At 49.8% G+C, this 19380-nt stretch overlaps 2 protein-coding genes across 3 annotated transcripts; both read left to right on the forward strand.

The window, feature by feature from the left end:
• Window positions 1–335: 335 nt before the first annotated feature.
• LOC122369409 (ras-related C3 botulinum toxin substrate 1-like) lies at window positions 336–8898 on the forward strand. The gene is made up of 5 exons (XM_043344137.1): window positions 336–504; window positions 1601–1672; window positions 2108–2288; window positions 2787–2921; window positions 7769–8898. The coding sequence occupies exons 1-5, from the start codon at window positions 470–472 to the stop codon at window positions 7925–7927; spliced, it is 582 nt and encodes a 193-aa protein (XP_043200072.1). The 5' UTR covers window positions 336–469; the 3' UTR covers window positions 7928–8898.
• A 523-nt stretch (window positions 8899–9421) lies between these two features.
• On the forward strand, window positions 9422–19337 carry LOC122369407 (T-complex protein 1 subunit eta-like). Of its 2 annotated transcripts, none has more exons than XM_043344130.1 (11): window positions 9422–9676; window positions 12716–12767; window positions 13133–13393; window positions 13668–13826; window positions 14333–14527; window positions 14968–15132; window positions 15591–15668; window positions 16054–16262; window positions 17568–17719; window positions 18110–18298; window positions 18755–19337. In XM_043344130.1, the coding sequence occupies exons 2-11, from the start codon at window positions 12765–12767 to the stop codon at window positions 18970–18972; spliced, it is 1629 nt and encodes a 542-aa protein (XP_043200065.1). In that variant the 5' UTR covers window positions 9422–9676; window positions 12716–12764; the 3' UTR covers window positions 18973–19337. The 2 variants fall into 2 exon arrangements, with proteins under 2 accessions (XP_043200065.1, XP_043200066.1); XM_043344131.1 differs by having other exon boundaries at window positions 9675–9705.
• The last annotated feature ends 43 nt before the right edge of the window (window positions 19338–19380 follow it).

Here is a 19380-nt window from a genome sequence, read left to right on the forward strand (position 1 = left end):
AATTAATTAAGAATAAACCTCAACATAGAAAGATATAGGATTCCTCATGGCTCACTCGTGGAAGATCGGATATCTTTTCCTCGCGTGTTACAGAAAAACCTCGCTCCTTCGTCGCTCGGTTTTTCAGTAACCCGCTTGGAAAAGATATCCTTATCTTCCACTCGGAGCCATGAAGAATCCTCTATGTGGGTGCATCTGCACCTACTACAGGCATGGCTCCTATGCTTTTGAGCATTTACCTGTCAACGATTGAAATTTTGCGAACGATTTTGTTATGATACCAGGAAAATACTGCTACTTTATTTTAGTGGTCACAGCCTAGTAGTCTCCTTTGCTACGTTTCCGGCGCGGATGTCAGTGGTTGTGTTTGTCGGCATTTGCGGTGCATGTGTTGTTGTTATGTATTGCGCTGATTTTTCATGATCAATTGGTTGTTTAGTTGAAATTCGACCAAATCAGCTAGGCCAAAATGCAAGCTATCAAATGTGTAGTAGTTGGAGACGGGTAAGCTCTTCTCTTTCTAACCGTAGGCTTGGTTTGTTCGTAAGGTGGGGCTGCGGCATTTGTGGTGGGGTGTGACTAAGCCTTGCATTATGTATTTTGGTTTTATTAATTTGTTTGTTCCTAATGCATTTTCTTTATTTTTCAAGATATAAGGGATTCACGTGTGTCTGATGATTGCTTGGGTTTTAAGATGCCAATCCTTAAGCATGTATAATAGGTAATTTGCTAAAGGTTACGAATCAGTTTGCAACTGAAACATTAATTGCCTTGTGCAGTATCAAATATAGCATGTTTCTCAATAAATATTGAGATACATAAAACGTGACATGAGCTTGAATGGACGTTATCTCACTGAATGGTATTTGTGTCTTGTTCTTGTTTACGCTAGACTGAATGGTATTTGTGTCTTGTTCTTGTTTACGCTAGACCTGGGAGGACCGTGCCGCCATCTACCTGCGGCACGTTAAACTTTCAATCCAAATTATCACCATTGAACCGGGCGCGGGCATTGGGCAAGGTGGGGTGGTGGGTCCGTGGTGTCATTCATAACAAGCACTGCCTAGCGGGGCACCCGGGCCCATAGCCACCCATTCATCCATTCGGACAAAATTTCTAAAAAAAAAGAACCAGAACACAGGCTTTGGTTATTGTTCTGATTCATTTATAAATAATTAGCAAAAGCCTAACATGCCCTGCATATTCAACTATTGATAATTTAGCTTATAATAGGCACAAGCTTAAATTTAGAATACCTATGTGATATCTTTTCGCGATGGTTTCAAATGACTGGTTATTAAACTTTCATTTTATACTTGGTTCTTACATTGACTTTCTCAGGTTCAGGTTTTCCTCTTTTGCATTCTAAAATTGAGTGAACAAATGTATTCAGTGCCAAACCACTTCTGAAAACAAATAAAGTAGCCAACAATGCCTCAAGTCAGAACAAGATGAATTGTTACATAGCAGCATCAAGTCAAGTAGGCTAGATTTGACTTGTTACCTGCTATAAACACAATAGAATGATGTGTGTAGGACAGGTATATATCATTATGGTGTGGTTGTATGCCCCAATCACTGCATTGTTTTCTCTTTACAGAGCTGTTGGTAAAACATGTCTCCTGATAAGTTATACAACAAATGCCTTCCCTGGGGAGTATATCCCTACTGTGTAAGTTCTTGTTTTTTTTTTGTTATATAGCTTGAAAAGCTAGTTTTACTCTCTGGACAGATTGTAGACTTCATAAATGCATTAAAAATAAATTTTTGGTATATAGTGTGAATGACACAGTTGTCAATGATCAAAGAAAGAAGAAAAGAAAAAGTAATAAAAGAAAGATGGATATGGACTGCATATTATCAATGAAGCCCCTTACATTTGGTTGTTTAGTATGCTCTTTGGTCAAAGTTTTATATGCCATGGCTGTCCTGTTACTCTAATGCCTTGCACTGTTTTATAAATCATACAAAGGGCATGCCCAATTGACTTGCTTATCGATTGCATTATTTCTCTAGGCCCCTGCTCTGCACCACGCCCTGTCTCCTGTTTTCTACCCATGCCCACTCCCCCATTCAAGCCACTGACGGCCACCCTTCCGTCCATCAGGTTCGACAACTACTCTGCCAATGTGATGGTAGACGGCAAGCCCATCAACCTCGGTCTGTGGGATACGGCCGGCCAGGAGGACTACGACCGTCTGAGGCCGCTCTCCTACCCGCAGACCGATGTGTTCTTAATCTGCTTCTCACTTGTAAACCCGGCCTCGTTTGAGAACGTGCGAGCCAAGGTGGGTGTCCGGCTCGGCATCGTGCAAGAACGAGCGAACGAACGTGTTAAGATTCTGGGCGGCGGAGCTGCTGAGTTATGCTGCTGCTGTTGCTGCTGGGAGGGCTCCCGTTACAGGCGGGGATGGGTTATGTCCCCTACCTGCAGAGGCCATGCAATGTTTAAAAACCAACACACAATGGTCATTGACACTTATCCAGTGTAAGCTCCAGTTGGAAGCTTCATTACTGAACAATGGATTGCAGGGTCGTTTACCAAAATTAATTCAAGCCTGCAAAGCACAACTCTGCCTCCCAACCCCTTACCATTGACCTACCAACCGTGCCGCCAAACACCGTCACTTTGCGCGTAACTCCGTACTTTCCAAACAGCTCTCTCAGCTCTCCCACTCCTTATGACACTGTGGGGTGACGGTGAGCGGCAAAAAAGGGTGGGCATCCTACCGCCTACACACTGAGAGCGCTCAGTGTGATCGTTACGCACGTCTGTTCGTTCACAGTGGTACCCGGAGGTCCGACACCACTGTCCGAACACGCCCATCATTCTGGTGGGCACCAAGCTGGACCTGCGTGAGGACAAGGACACCATTGAGAAGCTGAAGGAGAAGAAGCTGGCGCCCATCACCTATCCGCAGGTATGTGAGACGCTGAGCGGGACAGGGTGAGGAAGGAGAGGGTAACGTCTAGTGATGTCAATTACGGAAAATCGGAATACCGATACCAAACCAAAATACCAACAAAAACCACGGGAAAATACCGAAACCAAACCAACTTGGGAAACTGAAGGAAATACCGACTTTTTACCGATTTATTAGCCTCTTATACATTAGTGAGGGCTTATGATACCAACAAAATACCAAACACATTTCGATTGAAATACCAAATACCAAGTTGGTATCGGTTTGGTATCAATATACCAAAAAGTTGGTATCCGATTGACATCTCTAGTAACGTCTGACAACTGCAGGAAAGACTTGTGTGGAAATGTGTGTGTGTGGATGGCGTGGGGGGGGGGGCATGCGGAAGGGGACGGACAGTGTGTGTGCGGCTGCAGGACAGGATGCGGATGGAAGGGGGGTGCGGAAGGGGGGGGGGTAGAAGGAGGGACCATTGTGAGTTATTGGCGTGGATGTGTAAATACGGTATGTGTGTGACATATTTCGGTCATTATTTTTGCTTGTAGTTTGCTAATGTTCTGTTGATGGATGCTGATGAATCTGAAACCTGACAAGGCAACCAGGGAGTTATTATATTGGGTAGGCATTAAGTATTTATTTCAAAATATGTAACGATGGATCGCGTACTCCATTCACTGCTGGTTTCAGTGTGCAGCTCATATCGCTTTGAAGATGCTAAGAGCGGAACACATGGGGGTCGACCGTTGCTACTAGAACCGACGTCTCGCCCAAAGCCTCGAAAGTGCGGGACATTTTTCACTTCATTCTCGTCTACATCGGCAAAAAGGCGCCTATTGAACTACGGATGTCTCAATGAAAAGCTTTTTCTCACCACGTATGCCTCAATGGAAAGCTATTTCTAGGCGCACTATTACGCCCTGTGCTCCGCAGAAGCTTGTGCTGTTACTCAACAACCGGTTCGGATTTAGCCGAGTCCGTACTAAGCCGTTCGCAAACAGTTCATCGTTGGCCGGATGGTCATTGCCGAAACGGCCACGTAACCGACAAGCCATCTTCAGGACCGTAGCTCAAGGACGAGTCACTATCGGTGGCTTATTATCGAACGATTGTGAACTCTTATCGCCCTCAGCGACCGAAGCCGGGACACTTCTGTCGTTACCGAGCGCACGCTAACAAATGCGTGAGCCTCGCTACTTGAGGATCGGCATACAGCTGATTTTTGCGTGTTTGTATTGTCAACTGGAAACTGCGGCGGATACAGTCGTCGGCAGTCGTCGGATCGTAGCAATGCGACGTGTGTGAAATGTCGTGGTCGCGTTACACACGCTAACCACCAAATTAATATCTGGGCCGCGCAGCGACAAGAGGAAATTGTCGGTCGATAACTTGTCGATTGTAAGCCTAAAGCCAGTCATTCAACATTTTTTTAACTTTTCGGCAATAAGACAAATACGTTTCACATATTCTGCCACACTTATTAGTAGCTGAAAGTTCAACTCAGTGTGAAGGTATCCACTTTTACGTTAAATCGAGATAAGCTGATATGGTCAGGTGCTCTGAACATGATCGGGGCACGCGTAGAAACAAACTGAGAAGGGAAGAAAGTAACTAGCACGTTTTGCCACGGCACGAGCTATCTTCATTTTGACTGAAACCGCTATAATTGTGTACCGTGTTGGCGATAAGTTACATCCATATTGTTGAGCATGTGGCCGTTTTTATGCTGCCTTACTTTTTAAGTAAGCTCACAGCAATCAGCTTCAACCACTCTTGATTTTAATTGCAAGCTGTTATCTAGCTTGATATGCCTTAGTGCTTCGTGAGCACCGTATGCGGGACTGATAGGTTACATGAAGTATCATCTAATCACGTTTGTTTTCTTCATATCGCGTGACGTCGCTGGACACTCGCCGTAGCTTTGACATTGGGCCCGCACTCGCTTGGGAGGGTCACTGTGAGACTCGCACCGCAAAATGGCGCCAGCTGCCTCCCCCCCATAATCAGTGACCGTGGTCTAGTGGTTAGTTACTGGCGGACCCTCGGCCACGGGGGGGGGGGGGTGATAGCGCCGTTTGTTCGCGATATTCCCGTGGTATAGTGAGGGGCAGCGGGGGGGGGGGGGAGGTGTCAGTCGGAGCCAACGCATGCACCTGGCTCCTCCCTCTCCCTCTCCCTTCCCTCTCTCTCCCTTCCCCCCCCCTCTCTCTCTCTCTCTCTCTCTCTCTCTCTCTCTCTCTCTCTCTCTCTCTCTCTCTCTCTCTCTCTCTCTCTCCCTCTCTCGCGTGTAGTCTGCAGTCTGCCCTATCCATCAGCCCCCCACAAAGCGACGTCAGTGCGTCAGCCTCGGTCTGTTATTTGGCGCGACCGATACGGCCCGGGTCCCCGTTTTTTTTTGCGTGCCACTTCGCTTATCGTAGGGATCTGCAGCCGCCCAGTCTCGTTCCCGCTCGCACAGACGGGGCCAGTTCTCATCAATACTGAACAGCACGCTTGGTCACTGCGTCAGTGCGTTGTACAGTAGCGGGATGGCACGTGCGGCAGAGGAACTATTGGGGTCGTTGTTTGGGGAGGATCGAGGAAGAGGGATGGCAGGATTCTCGCTCGTTGGTTGTTATAAGACAATCAGCGTGTTCATTTTTTCTTTTGCTCAAAGGCTTATTTGAATAGGGCAGTGAACTTACTGTATTGCATTATCTGTACATGTCTCATCGGTATAATAACTCCTGAATACCTGTGCTTAATGCCGTATTTTTCCTGTTCCTCCAAAAAGTCTATCCGTGTTGCCACGGTTGTTGTCGGCTCTTGGCCACAATCCACCGCCTCTCTCTGCCTCTCTCTCTCTGCTGCCGCTGTCGCCTCTCTCCCATCGTCGGCCGCCGCTGCTGCAGGGTCTCACCATGGCCAAAGAGGTGCGCGCCTCAAAGTACCTCGAGTGCTCGGCGCTCACCCAGAAGGGCCTCAAGAGCGTCTTCGACGAGGCCATCCGGGCCGTGCTGTTCCCACTGCCATTGAAGCGAAAGCGGCGCGCCTGCACCGTGCTATAGGCAGCGCCACTGTAGCCGGCCGACACGACATAGATGGCGCCACGGGTACTGAGCGCATGGTGTGTGTTCTCTGTGTTGGTCCGTCCGAGTGTTCCGCTGACACAGAAGGCATGCCGCTGCGAGATGCACTTGACTGCGACGCACCTCTATAATGTTTTGTGGTATCGGTTTGTCGGTATTTTCTGTTGGTTGTTGCATTTTTACCCCGGATACCGGGTATGATCGTGTTTCTCCTCGCGTCGTCTGACCCTGCACCTAGCCTCGTTGACTGGCCCTACTGCGGCTGTCTCGCGATTGGACTCTGCGCCCTAGCTGTTACCTCGTCACTCATGGCACGTGCACGTCGTCAGACCTAGATGAACACTCACTCAGCTAGTGTGGCTTGTTTCCTGAGGAGGACGGATATTTATAATTTTTCGTTTTCAGATATTTTCTGTCCGTACCCTTTTGCATCTATTTATTTTTGTAATCTTAACAAGACAATGAGTTTGAAGTGTTTGCTTGTAGTGTCTTTCTTTTTGTTGATGCTGACTACACCAATTTTGTTGAAAGCCACTTTTGCGTGGCGCGTTTTCTGAATGACCTTATTTTGATTCCGTGTTGCGCATTTTTCTGTTGTTTGTTGTACTTTGTATTATAGTATGAAGTGTTGACGGTAGCCTCCTTCACAGGGCGTTAAAATTCTGTAGGTTTTGAGTAGGAATCCTGAGTTAGATTATTATTTTACAGTCATTGTCTCGTGTTTCGAAAGCCTCGCCAGAATGTGCTTTGATATCTGATGTACTTGTCCATTACATTGCTGTCATGTGGTGCACATACCTACATGCATACTGTATGCATACTTTTTGTACTATCTTTACATTCCTACTAGCATAGTTTGATCAGCTTATCTTTTTCGTTTTTCTTGATCACATGTTTTATTCATGTTATTTTCAACATACATAGATATGTATGCTTTTATCATTTGTATACAATATCTTTGTATTCTTTTTAGCTGTTTTGTATGAATTCACGTTTACGTTATCCTGCTGTCTGTAGCTAAGCTAAGTGGTAGCTAAGTGTTAGTGTTTTTCAGTTCTTGTGCTCTGTGGATGCCTTCCTAATAGTAGTGATACGTTTTCTATATATTGATCTCTCACATATTTCGTGAATGTTTCTTGGATTTATTATGTATGTTTGGTGTTCAAGCTGTTTCCATTGCTACGAAGGCCCAAACTTCCTCTCTTCGGGCTTTCTTTAGTTTATTTTTCGATGTTTACCGTCACCGTGGATCGGCAGCGACCTCTCACTGGATGACGTCATAATGTCCGCATTTATATCGTCCTTAGTACGTCCCGGTAGCCGATCCTTCGACGGTGGCTGGAGATGATACCCGTTTGTTTACATTGATGTCCTCCGGATGACTCGTATCCGGTTGGGCGTGTGCTATGTCAGTGGTTAGAAACTCGAATCCAACGCTGGTGTGTGAAAATGGAAGATGTTAAAATGCAAAACCAAATATGAAAATCCAGATACCGACTTCACGGCGACTGATGATATTCGTGATCCGACCTATCCTCACGTCTGTCTGCCTTATCGTTCGTGATTATCGTCGGACTCGCCCTCTTAGTTTTCCTTATACTTATATTTTAATTATATATTAAATGACCTGTGACAGCTTTCAAAACTTTCCGTTATCAGTGTGCCATGCCTCCCCTCCCTACCAGGAACCACTCCCGTGACCCCTGGTACTCCACGGTCCCGCATTATCCCCTGTTGCCCTCGCAGGTTCCCCTAACGCCTATCAATATCTGCCCACAGGGTCTGGCCATGGTAAAGGAGATCAACGCTGTCAAGTACCTCGAGTGCTCGGCGCTCACGCAGAAGGGCCTCAAGACGGTGTTCGACGAGGCCATTCGAGCGGTGCTGTGCCCGCAGCCGCACCAGAAAAAGAAGAGGAAACAGTGCAGCCTTCTGTGAGCGCTCGCGGCGGACGCAGCCGAGATGGGCTTTAGCTGACGGACCGTGGAACGGACGGACGGACGGACGGACGGGCGGGTCGACAGACGGACATACTGACGGACTGACGGACGCGCTGTGCCGACACGACCCGTGCCGTCTGCAAGGCGTCCGGTGCCGCGCCGTCCCCCGTTCGCCCCTCCCTCCCCTGACGCGGCGCCGCGGCGGCCGTTGGCAGATTTGATACATGTTTGTTACGCGCTGGGAATGTTGTACGGAGACGGAGAGCTGCCCTGCCCCGCCTGACGCCGCTGTGAGAGCTATGCGCGAGTGGCCGTGAGAGCTTGTTGGCGTGTGTGGCTGAGTAACGCGCTGGTCCGTCGCTGATGCGTGTGTAGCCGTCTGCCTACCGCCTCGCGCGTTTAACACTCTTGGCGTTTGTTAGAGTACGAGTCGGCGTTCTCCCAGTGACGGCAAGCTGATGTGGCCGGCGCGGAGCGTACAGCGTCGCCGTTTCCGTGCAGAACTGGCGCGCCAAGCGCACATGTTGAGCGCGCCGGCGCGGTCGGAGGCGCGGAGCGCCGCGCCACCTGCCGCGGAGGCTCCGCGGGAGCGCTGCCTTCGCCGAGCACTGCGGCTGCCTCTGGCGGCCGGCAGAGACGTTACTAGCACAAACTAGGCGTGAGGGCGCTGGGCTGCCATATACGGACTCGGTGGAACGGGGAAGGGGGGGGGGGCGCTGAGCTGAGAGGTGCTGACGCTGCTAATTCGGCTAACCATATTTTTATCGCGGGCAGGCGCCGACCCGGTTTTGGGCTCGCGCCGCTGATTTGTTCTCGCGCGTGCGTGGCGTCCCCGGCGGCTGCGCGGTATACGGACGACCCGCCGAACGTATTGTGAAGTTTCTAACGCGAGTTCTTCTATTAGGATAATGGAGAGAATCATTCACAATGTGCTATGTCAATTTGTACCAATAAAACCATATAATCGTTTATGGCGTATGGCTGGCATGGCGAGAAGACAGGTTATTAATTTTGTGCAGACTGCGGATTGCTGGAATCCGAATGGAATACAAATGACACATTGGGCTGGGACTGAAGGATACGAAAGACTTAGAAATCACTTTCACTGACGGATCTGAAGAGCGTATCATCTTCCGTTTTGCTTACCTGAAAATAATGCTTTTTCGAGAAAAGGGTCATTTTTGCACTCTGTGAGGAAATGAAACTTGTCAGGTTCTTACAATGTTTGTGATTCAGTGATTTACATCGCCAGAAGAATCCTTTCTTTCTAGGTCGACCAATGTGGAAAGCTGAAATAAGAATTACAAAACTTGACGCGTTTTCTGTGCTATAAACTGTTCCTTTCTAGCAGCATTTTGGTTGTGAATTCTGTACCTTTTGTATTTTAATATTTACCTTTGATAAATTGATAGTTCTTAGTGGATGTGTAAGGGGAGTAAGCCAGCTGCTAAGGCTGTACAAGGCATATTTATTATTTAGTAGTTGCTTTCCTGTCACAAATGTCTCTCATGCGCATTTCATGCATCTGCATGGATGTCTTGCGTCTAGTGTTCGATAAAATTTGTCTATACTCTTCTTTTGCTTGTTACCTAGCAACAATTTAGCTAACCAGCTTGTTGCTAGGCAACAAGGGCTCTATTTTTTTATTTTTCATTTAGTGACCATCTCTGAGCAGGCTTGTGAGCGCGTGCCTTAGGAACGTGCGAGAACAAATCGCCCCCTGCCCCGCCTTGCTGAACCGGCTCTGGTGAGTAATTTATTTATTTTTATTTTACTGTAGGGACAATGTGTGATTTACTGTATATGTGTAGTGAAGCATTATTGTCCTTGCGTCAAGCTCCACATCTGGGTGACGTTGTTTGAGGCTTGCCATTTTCATTTTACTAATTTCCCTCCGGCGGCAGTCGTCACGTCACGTGCTTTGTCTCACCGGCATCAGCCTTGGGCATCAGTTCCGAGCCCGCAAGTTTTATGGCATGAGTAGTTTGTATCCACTTCGACCATTATTGTTGATGAATGAAGACCATTATTTTTAAGAAAATCAGTCCACATGGACCAGTCTAAAAAATGTGTCAGCACCCAGACGTGATGTTTGGGGCGGCTGGAATTCTGCTTTAAATAGAGCAGTTTTCCTTTGTACTTTGGCACCTGTGGCACCTGGGCAGCTTGATTTCTGCCCCCAAATGGGATATAGACTAGGGGCAGCCCAGACTGCAAAGTATGGCCATTTCGACGAGATCTCGTCGGTGCGGGCTTGTTCGGCTGGTGCGGATTTTGGAGTGGTGCGGTGCGGATTTTGCCTGGTGCAGTGCGGATTTGGCTTGGACCTTGATGCGGTGCGGACTTTGCTTGGTCTTCTTACCCGGCTGGGTTTCCTTGTTGACTGTTCTTTGGAAAGCCCTACAAATGCGTGCCAGCCACGGTGACGCACGGTGACGGAGAAAGGTTTTAAATTTACTCTACGAGCTAACAATTGCGGCAGAACAAATCCATTCTCGCCTCGGAAATTAACGTGATGACGACGTCATTAGAACGAAGACTGGTTGCGGTGGTGACTGGTATGTCACATTTGCGAGCAGCTGGTTTGAATTGCCAATCAGCACGCTACTTTGGAATGACGTCATTAGTTTTACTCATACGAAAGTTTGTTGGGGCGATTTTATCAAGGCTCGTCAAATTCACACGTGACATTTAGCATGTAGAAGGCCCACAGAGAGGGGAGAAGTTCCGAATGTCACGTGACCCAATATGCCCTCCGGCGCCCTATTGTCACCGGCGTCCGTCTATTTGCTCTATTTCAAACTTCCGGTACAAGTGGGCGCGGCCCCGTGGTGAGCATTGCTCGTGAAACTGAAATTGGAAAGGAAATAATTATAGTGAGATGAATGAAGTCCCTTGCATTTTAATTGCCTGTGGGTTCGGTGCGGATACTTTGGGCTCTCGGTTCGCTTTGGTGCGGATTTTCCGGCTCAGTTTGAAGGGTTGGTGCGGATTTTGAACTTGGGCCGGTGCGCCTCGTCGACCTGCGTGCCATACTTTGCAGTCTGGGGGGCGGCTTAGATCTATTGTGTTTAAAATATAACTTAAATCAGGTATTTATATGTTGCTATGTGTGCTAATTGAGTTGCTTGCGGTAATGAAATTTGGCCAGTTTTTTTTTTACTTAATTCTATTTTGATCAAGGAAACATAAAGCAGATAGTGTTCTGGTCAAATAAATATTACAGACTGTCTCTGATGATGATGCAGTTGGACCCATACTCCAGAATGGAAAACATCAGCACACTACGTTGGACGCCCGTGAGACCCTCATGCACCACACTTTGGTGCGATTGATCTTAGGCTGAAATTTCTGCATGATTTGCACCAAAACTTAGGTGCCTATTTGCGCCAAAATTAAGCCACCTTAACATAAAGTGTACATTATCGACCATGGCTATATCAACCATACAGAGCATTCTGGGGCCTTGGACGCTCTTCCATATTTGAGCATCCAAATTAGTTGGTTTCCATGGAAACCCAATACCACAATGCACGTAGTGCACTGTAGCGTGCCGTGAAACAAGGCCCGGGTCGGAAGTTCCGGGGTTACGAGATTCGGCGGAGCGGTGTGTTCGAGGCTGGCGGGCGCCGACGAGGACGAGGCAGCGGAGCAGCACGTGCTCCAGCACATCAGCCTCTTGTGCGGGCACCGCTTGTCCGGGCACTGCTGGCACGCCGCGGAAGGGAGACGGCCGATTCGGTGCACGTACTGAAGCGAGCGGCCCCAGTGGCCCGCCCTCATCTGGTGCACCGAAACGGCGTCCCCTCGGTCTCTCCGGCAATGGGGAGCCGCAAAGTGCTCCCGAAGAGTAACTTGAATACTAAATCGCACCAGTTGTCGCGCTATATTGACGCTAGGCCGCATAATGAACTGGCCGAGTTAGCGAGCGGGCGTCCGAGGGTAGTGCGGCCGCTTGTTTCGCCAGGTTGTCCGAGGGGTGTTCACGGGCACCGCAGACCGCTGAGTGCGGTGTGTGCAGTGTGTGCAGCAGGTGTGGGCGTAGGGGATGGGTAGGCGGTTCTGACGTCACGGCTGCGTGCAGTGGACGGTCCGCTGTGGCCAGTCCCGACCGGCCACAGCGGTCGCTGTGTGCGGTGACGGAAGGCTGACGTAGGGACGCAGTGGGCGGAGTTCGGATGCTGTGTACGGTCCGACCGCACACAGGACCCGTGAACAACCCTCCGATCTCTCATTTCCCTCGATCCCGCATTGGGCAGGAGCCCACTGCGGGATTACTCCACGACATCCGGAGATGTTCAACAAAGTCTTCCATGCCTATCTCCGCGCTAAGGGTGGAGGTCTCACCTGGAAAACGCAAGACGTTTCGGTGCCATGTATATATTACTAACGTTGTTTGGAGTTAAGACCTTTGACGAGTGTTGTATCCGACGGAATGTGTCCGTACAAGTTTGATGACCGTGGCGACGCCCCTGGCCCCAATCTCTGCCCACGCCCTGAGAGTCTGCCCCAACAAGATCTCATTGAACCCTGCCACATTTTGCAGACTGGGTCCTTGTGATCCCCTGGCTTGCCATTCTAGTCAGTGGTCATTGGTTATGTGTGATTTGAAGGTACTTTACCTGATATCTTACATCTAAGATGTCGACCAACTATCACACCTTTTCAATTCCTATTCCTATTTAACACCTATTCGCACATATTCAAACTAAATGATTGAATGGTTAGTATCATGTATGAATTCCCTCTGTATTTATTTGAATTTTGATGTATTGTTGTGTTTCAGGAAGCTCAGGTGGTGATCTCATAAATAAGTACCTCACAAGCATCTAAAAATGGTAAGATGGGATTTGTGTGATATGTTCCATTGGCTATATATCTGCATTGTAATTTCAGTGATAGGTACAGACTGGAATTATAGTCAAAGTTTCTCCACTTTGCGCTGCTTTCATCTATAGTGAGATGCATTGCTTCTTTTGCAATTACGGACACAAGAATCTCTACTGCATTCAGTTTTGTAATTAATTTTTATTTCTTAGATGAAGGTTGAATTGATGCACAAAACAGGCTAGCAATGCAACACATGTCAGTGTTCCTATTAGAGAATGTTGTTCTACAGCCTGATATTTATTTATTAGTATAATTGTTACAGCACAGCCTCTTGTGAATATCTGCCTCTCACTTCTCCCATTCCCCCCTGCAGCAGCCGCAAATTATCCTGCTGCGGGAGGGCACCGACACCAGCCAGGGCAAGCCGCAGCTCATCTCCAACATCAACGCCTGCTGCGCCGTGGTGGACGCCGTGCGTACCACGCTCGGTCCGCGCGGCATGGACAAGCTGATCGTCACCGATAACGGCAAGGCCACCATCAGCAACGACGGCGCCACCATTATGAAGCTGCTGAACGTGGTGCACCCGGCCGCCAAGACGCTGGTTGACATCGCGCGCAGCCAGGACGCCGAGGTAACCAGGGGGATGGGGAGGCGAAAGGAATTAATGTTTGAATTGAAAGACATTGACGGTAGCTTGCGCTATTAGGTTTTCACTCGTTTTATCGGCACCGATAATTTTGTTATGGCTGAGTCCTCATTGTTGTAAGTTTATTTTGATGGTGGCTGTTTTTACCTGTCAATATTTCTACTGTGGCTTCTCGGTTCCCGGACTTTCTATTTCGCCCCTCCCCGTCTTCCGTACTCTTCCTCCCACTGACCCCTCCCTCCCCTTCCCCTGCCCCCAGGTCGGAGACGGCACGACGAGCGTGGTGCTGCTTGCCGGCGAATTTCTGCGCCAGGTGAAACCGTACGTCGAGGAGGGCGTCCACCCGCAGATCATCATCCGAGCCGTCCGAAAAGGCACCCAGATGATGATCAAGCGTATCCACGAGGTGGCTGTCAAGGTGGGTAAACGGACGCCGGCACTGGTGCGGAGAGGAGGAAAAACGCAGGGGAGTGGAGAGCTATAGGCTTTAATATTAAGGTCATGGAACGGGCATATTAAATATGCGTGCCTAGTGTTCAGCTACTCTTATCTAATGGATAAGGAAATGCGAGAAAAAAAGGACTAAGTTGCGTGTGCATGACCATGAAATTGTGTATGAAGCTGGTATGGTTTTTCTGAAAGTAGTCGCCAGGAAAGAAAGGTTAATTGATTATGTATGGAAAACATGAAGTGTTTAAAGGTTGTGTGTGTGTGTTTTAAATATATTTCCAAAATCTCCCTAAATTACAAAATCTCCAAATGTAAATAGGGTGAATACGATTTCATGTATGCAATCGGCTTTGTTAACTATTTTGGCAGCCTAGTTATGTAGCCTTGTGTGAGATCAACAATAATTAAGCACATGACCAAATGCACGACTTTCATTGCACACACTAACCTCCTTCCCCTTCCCCCTTTGGACAGGTATCGGGCAGCAGCGGCGACGCCGAAAAGTACGAGCTGCTGCGCAAGTGCGCCAGCACGGCTCTCATGTCCAAGCTGATTCACCAGCAGAAGGAGTTCTTCTCCAAGATGGCCGTGGACGCGGTCCTGTCGCTGGACAGCCTGCTACCTCTCAACATGATCGGCATCAAACAGGTCCAGGGAGGCGCGCTGGAGGTGAGATGATGAGAGAGAGGGAGGCAGAGGGTAGAGCAGCGGAGGTGCAGGGAGGATAGAGCGGATCTTAATAAATTTTATGAGGAATGTTTGAATAGACGGATTGACAGAGCCGGAGACCACGCTGAGCAGATCTTTTTGCTTTAGACCCCGACCCGACCCGTTCGATCGCGCAATTCCAGGTAAGATGAGAATTTGAATGCCAAAGGTAAATGTTCTCGTCAAAGCCAGACACGGCCTGTCCCACTCAACTGACTGGCTGTGGCTGCTCCCACCAACCGCAGACCATCCCCGTCAGGAGTCTCAAATATCGAGCGCCGGAGCGACTCGAACCCGGCTTTCACTACCGGAAGGCCAAGGCTCTACCAACTGAGCTACGGAACAGATTCGTGTGCTGACCCTCAGACCGTCGTGTTCTGACCGTCCCTGTCCCTCCCCAGGACTCTGAACTGGTGGCCGGCGTGGCCTTCAAGAAGACGTTCTCGTACGCCGGGTTCGAGATGCAGCCCAAGTCCTACAAGAACCCCAAGATCGCCATGCTGCAGATCGAGCTGGAACTGAAGGCCGAGCGGGACAACGCCGAGGTCCGGCTCGACAATGTTCAGGTGAGGACTGAGACCTGGGCTCACAACGTTCCAACGGTAGAAAGAACTAGGAAGTTATGGGCGCCGATGACCACCGCAGTCCGAAAGCCCGAAATCATCATCATCATCATCAAAGTAGGTAGCTCAACTCGACAGTATTCAGGTCAGGGCGCCAGCGGAGGAGGTAGGGGAGTACAAGGTCAGAAATTAGCGGTCAGATGAGACTGTTATGCCAGAGTACGTAGCATGCCAGACCGTATTGAGGCTGTGCGTAAGTGTTGCATCGAAGGCGGGGTTAGTCAAGAAGACATGTGTGTTGTTTGCATTCACGAGCTATAATTGTGTACAAAGACCCTAGTGAGGTTGTGTCGTAGTGTGATGTCGAGGCAGGGTCAGCCCAGCAGTGTGTGCTGTTTGCTTTGACGAGCTATTGTTTGTGAATATATCTTGACTGCCGTGCCTCCACGTTTCCCCCTCAGGAGTACCAGCGAGTGGTGGACGCCGAGTGGGACATCCTCTACGACAAACTGGAGCGGATCCACAAGTCCGGCGCCAAGGTTAGAGGTTTCGTTCCCGACATAGGAGTGTCAATGCGTCAGGGAGGGGTACGTTTTAGGGGCTAGGTTGATGGCTGCGGGGATTTGTACTTACTGTAGACAGTTACAGTCGTCGGTGTTACAGATCATTGAAGAGTAATTTTCGTATTTGAAGCAGATATGCCGTACCTTGTTTGCATCAATTGAGCTGCTCTGAACTTTCACTTTATGTGCTTTTTTATCCCTTGAATATAAATTGGATTTAAGCTGTTCCATGGCCCAGCTGGCCATGGCCTTCACCGGTAATTCAGACTCGTTCTCCCCTGTGCCCCCAGTGACCCCCGTGTCCCTCCTCTCTCAGGTGGTGCTGTCGAGTAAACTCTCACCCCCCCCCCCTCCTTCTCAGGTGGTACTGTCCCGCCTGCCGATCGGTGACGTGGCCACCCAGTATTTCGCCGACCGCGACATGTTCTGCGCCGGCCGGGTACCCGAGGACGACCTGAAGCGCACCATGAAGGCCTGTGGCGGCAGCATTGTCACCACGGCGCACGACCTGGGAGATGGTGTACTGGGCCAGTGTGGCAGTTTCGAGGAGCGCCAGGTCGGCGGCGAGAGGTCAGTAGGGAGGGGAGAGGGGAGAGATAGGAGAGAGAGAGAGAGGTGGGCTGACGATCTTCTTCCTGAAACCCTTCGCAATACCCCATCCCGCCGTGAATTCACTCGTCAAGTCTGGCAGCGATTTGGGGCACCGGAGCCACCAACACTGCATTCAGTAGGGACCAAAATGGCCAACACATACCACACCAGACTACGAGTCGGTCTATCACATCTACATGCACATCTATATCAGTACCAACTTGCACAAAGCCCAGCATGCGCATGTGGACATCACCAAGAAGACACTGCACACTACATACTCCGGTGCCCCCTATATACACACCAAAGATCACTCCTCCTTAACGCGGCGCGAACAATCATACCAAACTTCGAAAACATTTCCTACAAACGCAAGCTTAGTGCAATCCTATTCGGCCATGATCTTACTGAGAACCAGGGAATCAGCATAACACATCATCTCCATGCATACATTGTACATACTCAACGCTTCAACACACACACAGCAATAACACACACACACACACACTACACAACATCGTACCCGATTGCTGCTGCCCGGGGCCCGGACACCTGGTGACTATGTCCGGAGGGCTGCTCGGCGGGCTGCTGGCGGGGCCGTCGTGACCTGTGGCCAGGTGGTTTTATTTTGCACTTAATTATCGTGTTAATATTTCCTTTTTTGTGTGTTTATTTGTGTTTATGTTTTGTGGGAAAGGCGCTTTGATTTAAGCATTTTGCTTTTGCGCCAATCCAAGATTATTTTCTCCGACGTTTTTTGTCCTTGGTTACCAAAATACACAACTGAACTGAACTGAACTGAACTAAACGATGTAAGTGGAAAGTGGAGGCGGGGGTGACTACCTATTTTGCAGGGAGGAGAGATGGAGATAGCTGGGAAGCAGAGAGGGTGGCTGGGAAGCCGGATAGAGGGCTATGATGTGTGGACAATGTTAAGACGAGAAGAAATAGGAGGGTGGGACAAAATGCCCTTTTTGTGGTACGTTTGCATAATGTTCGCTTTCAAACGTGTTTAATTGTGTGTCTACCAGCTGTGCCCTGTCTAATCTTCCATTCCCTCCCCATCAGGTATAATTTCTTCAGCGAGTGTCCTTGTCTTCTGGTTCAGACGTGCAATGTCTAACCCTCCCCGTCCACCAGGTATAACTTCTTCAGCGAGTGTCCTCTAGCCAAGACGTGCACTGTCTGACCCCCCCTCCCCCCCCCCCACCAGTTATAACTTCTTCAGCGAGTGTCCGCTGACCAAGGCGTGCTCTGTCCAACCCTCCCCCGTCCCTCCATCAGGTATAACTTCTTCAGCGAGTGCCCTCTGGCCAAGACGTGTACGCTGATCCTGCGCGGCGGCTCGGAGCAGTTCCTCGAGGAGACGGAACGGTCGCTCCACGACGCCATCATGATCGTGCGGCGCGCCATCAAAAACGACAGCGTTGTGGCCGGTACGTGGGGCGGGCGATCACTCTGCCGTACAAAAGAGTCAGGGTAGGATTGGAGCGCCTTTTGGTACGAGGGAAGATTGTTGGATATGTTTATCTGTTGAGTTAATGCCTTTTGGATATTTTATTTTCAACGAAGTTTCAGACGTTGCATTGTTATTAGTCAAATCGTATTCTGTTAGTAACCGATAAACTACATTGCCACCTATATACCTGCATGTTTTTTTTTCCAAATTTATGTGAAGCTTGATAAATGTTACTACTCGACATGCAAGCTACCTGGCTTATCCCTTCAATTGAAGACCCTCCTTTTTGTATCGGTATCATTGTAATTGGTCAGCACTCATCCAGTCCCTCTGCCCCGACTGACTAGTTCCTTCTCTCCCCCGTCAGGCGGCGGTGCGATCGAGATGGAGCTGTCGCGCTACCTACGCCAGCACGCCCGCACCGTGGCTGGCAAGGAACAGCTACTGATGGACTGTCTGGCGCGGGCACTGGAGATCATCCCCCGCCAGCTCTGTGATAACGCCGGCTTCGACTCGACGAACATTCTGAACAAGCTGCGGCATACGCACGCACAGGGTGAGGCGGCGGGCGGACGGCTGAGTTCAGCGGAGGGTTGGAGGGCGGAGAGCGGACGGTCTATGATATGCCTGGTGTTTGAGAACAGTTCAAAGACCAAGCTGAGTCAATAGATTTTGTCACCAATGCGTGTTTTCCCGAAGATAACATGACTGCATTTCACTTACGCTTTCTTATCTGTTGCGAACATGCTATCGGTAAAAGCACACTCCGTGAAAAACACTGGATTGGTATTCATCACAGTCATTAGTTGTCACATTTGCGCGGCGCCGTTTCGTTAGTGCATACAGCTGCACCGCACCAAGACGTTTCAATCTAGCCTTCCACCAGCTACAGTCAAGGCAGTAACCGGCACATTTCGCCAGCTCATTCGCTTTACCCTTCCCCTCCCTTCTATCCGTTCGCTGTCTTCTGTTCGCTATCCGCTCACTGACCCCCATTTCCTCCCTCCCACAGAGTCTGGTCTCTGGTTCGGCGTCGACATTCAGAACGAGGACGTGGCTGATAACCTGGCCGCCTGCGTCTGGGAGCCGGCCATTGTGCGCGTCAACGCTCTCACCGCCGCCAGCGAGGCTGCCTGCCTGGTCCTCTCCGTGGACGAAACCATCAAGAACCCGCGCTCGGGCGGCGAGGGCGGCCCGCCGGCCGGCCGCGGCCGCGGCAGGCCCATGTAGGCAACAAGGGTCACTAAAGGTGGGCCTGAGGTGCTGGGAGGGCCACGTGCCGCTTGGAGTGTCGCCAAGTGTGAGGAGCCACGTGACAGCACCCGGCAGGGGTCGTGGTACGTGGTCCACACGTCCAATCACGTGTCGGCAGTGTCCCGTGGCCTTAGGTGGCGATCACACGGGGCGCGCACGTGCCTCCACGTGCGGACGTGATCACGTGGCGTTCATGACTCACTCATCCGTCGTCCCGGCGCGGCATGACCTTCGTTCTGTTTCACTGACCCGTTTGATTTGCTGGTCGCTGGTGCGCCGACTCGGTCGCCACATGTGCTGTTCAATTGTCCCTTGATTAATACACTAGGACTAATGCGCAATCACGTTGGTTTGTCGGGATTAAGGTCAGAACGCTTGTACTGC

This window comes from Amphibalanus amphitrite, unplaced genomic scaffold (genome assembly GCF_019059575.1).
Source record: "Amphibalanus amphitrite isolate SeventyFive unplaced genomic scaffold, NRLGWU_Aamphi_draft 001032F_arrow, whole genome shotgun sequence".
Lineage (NCBI taxonomy): Eukaryota > Metazoa > Arthropoda > Thecostraca > Balanomorpha > Balanidae > Amphibalanus > Amphibalanus amphitrite.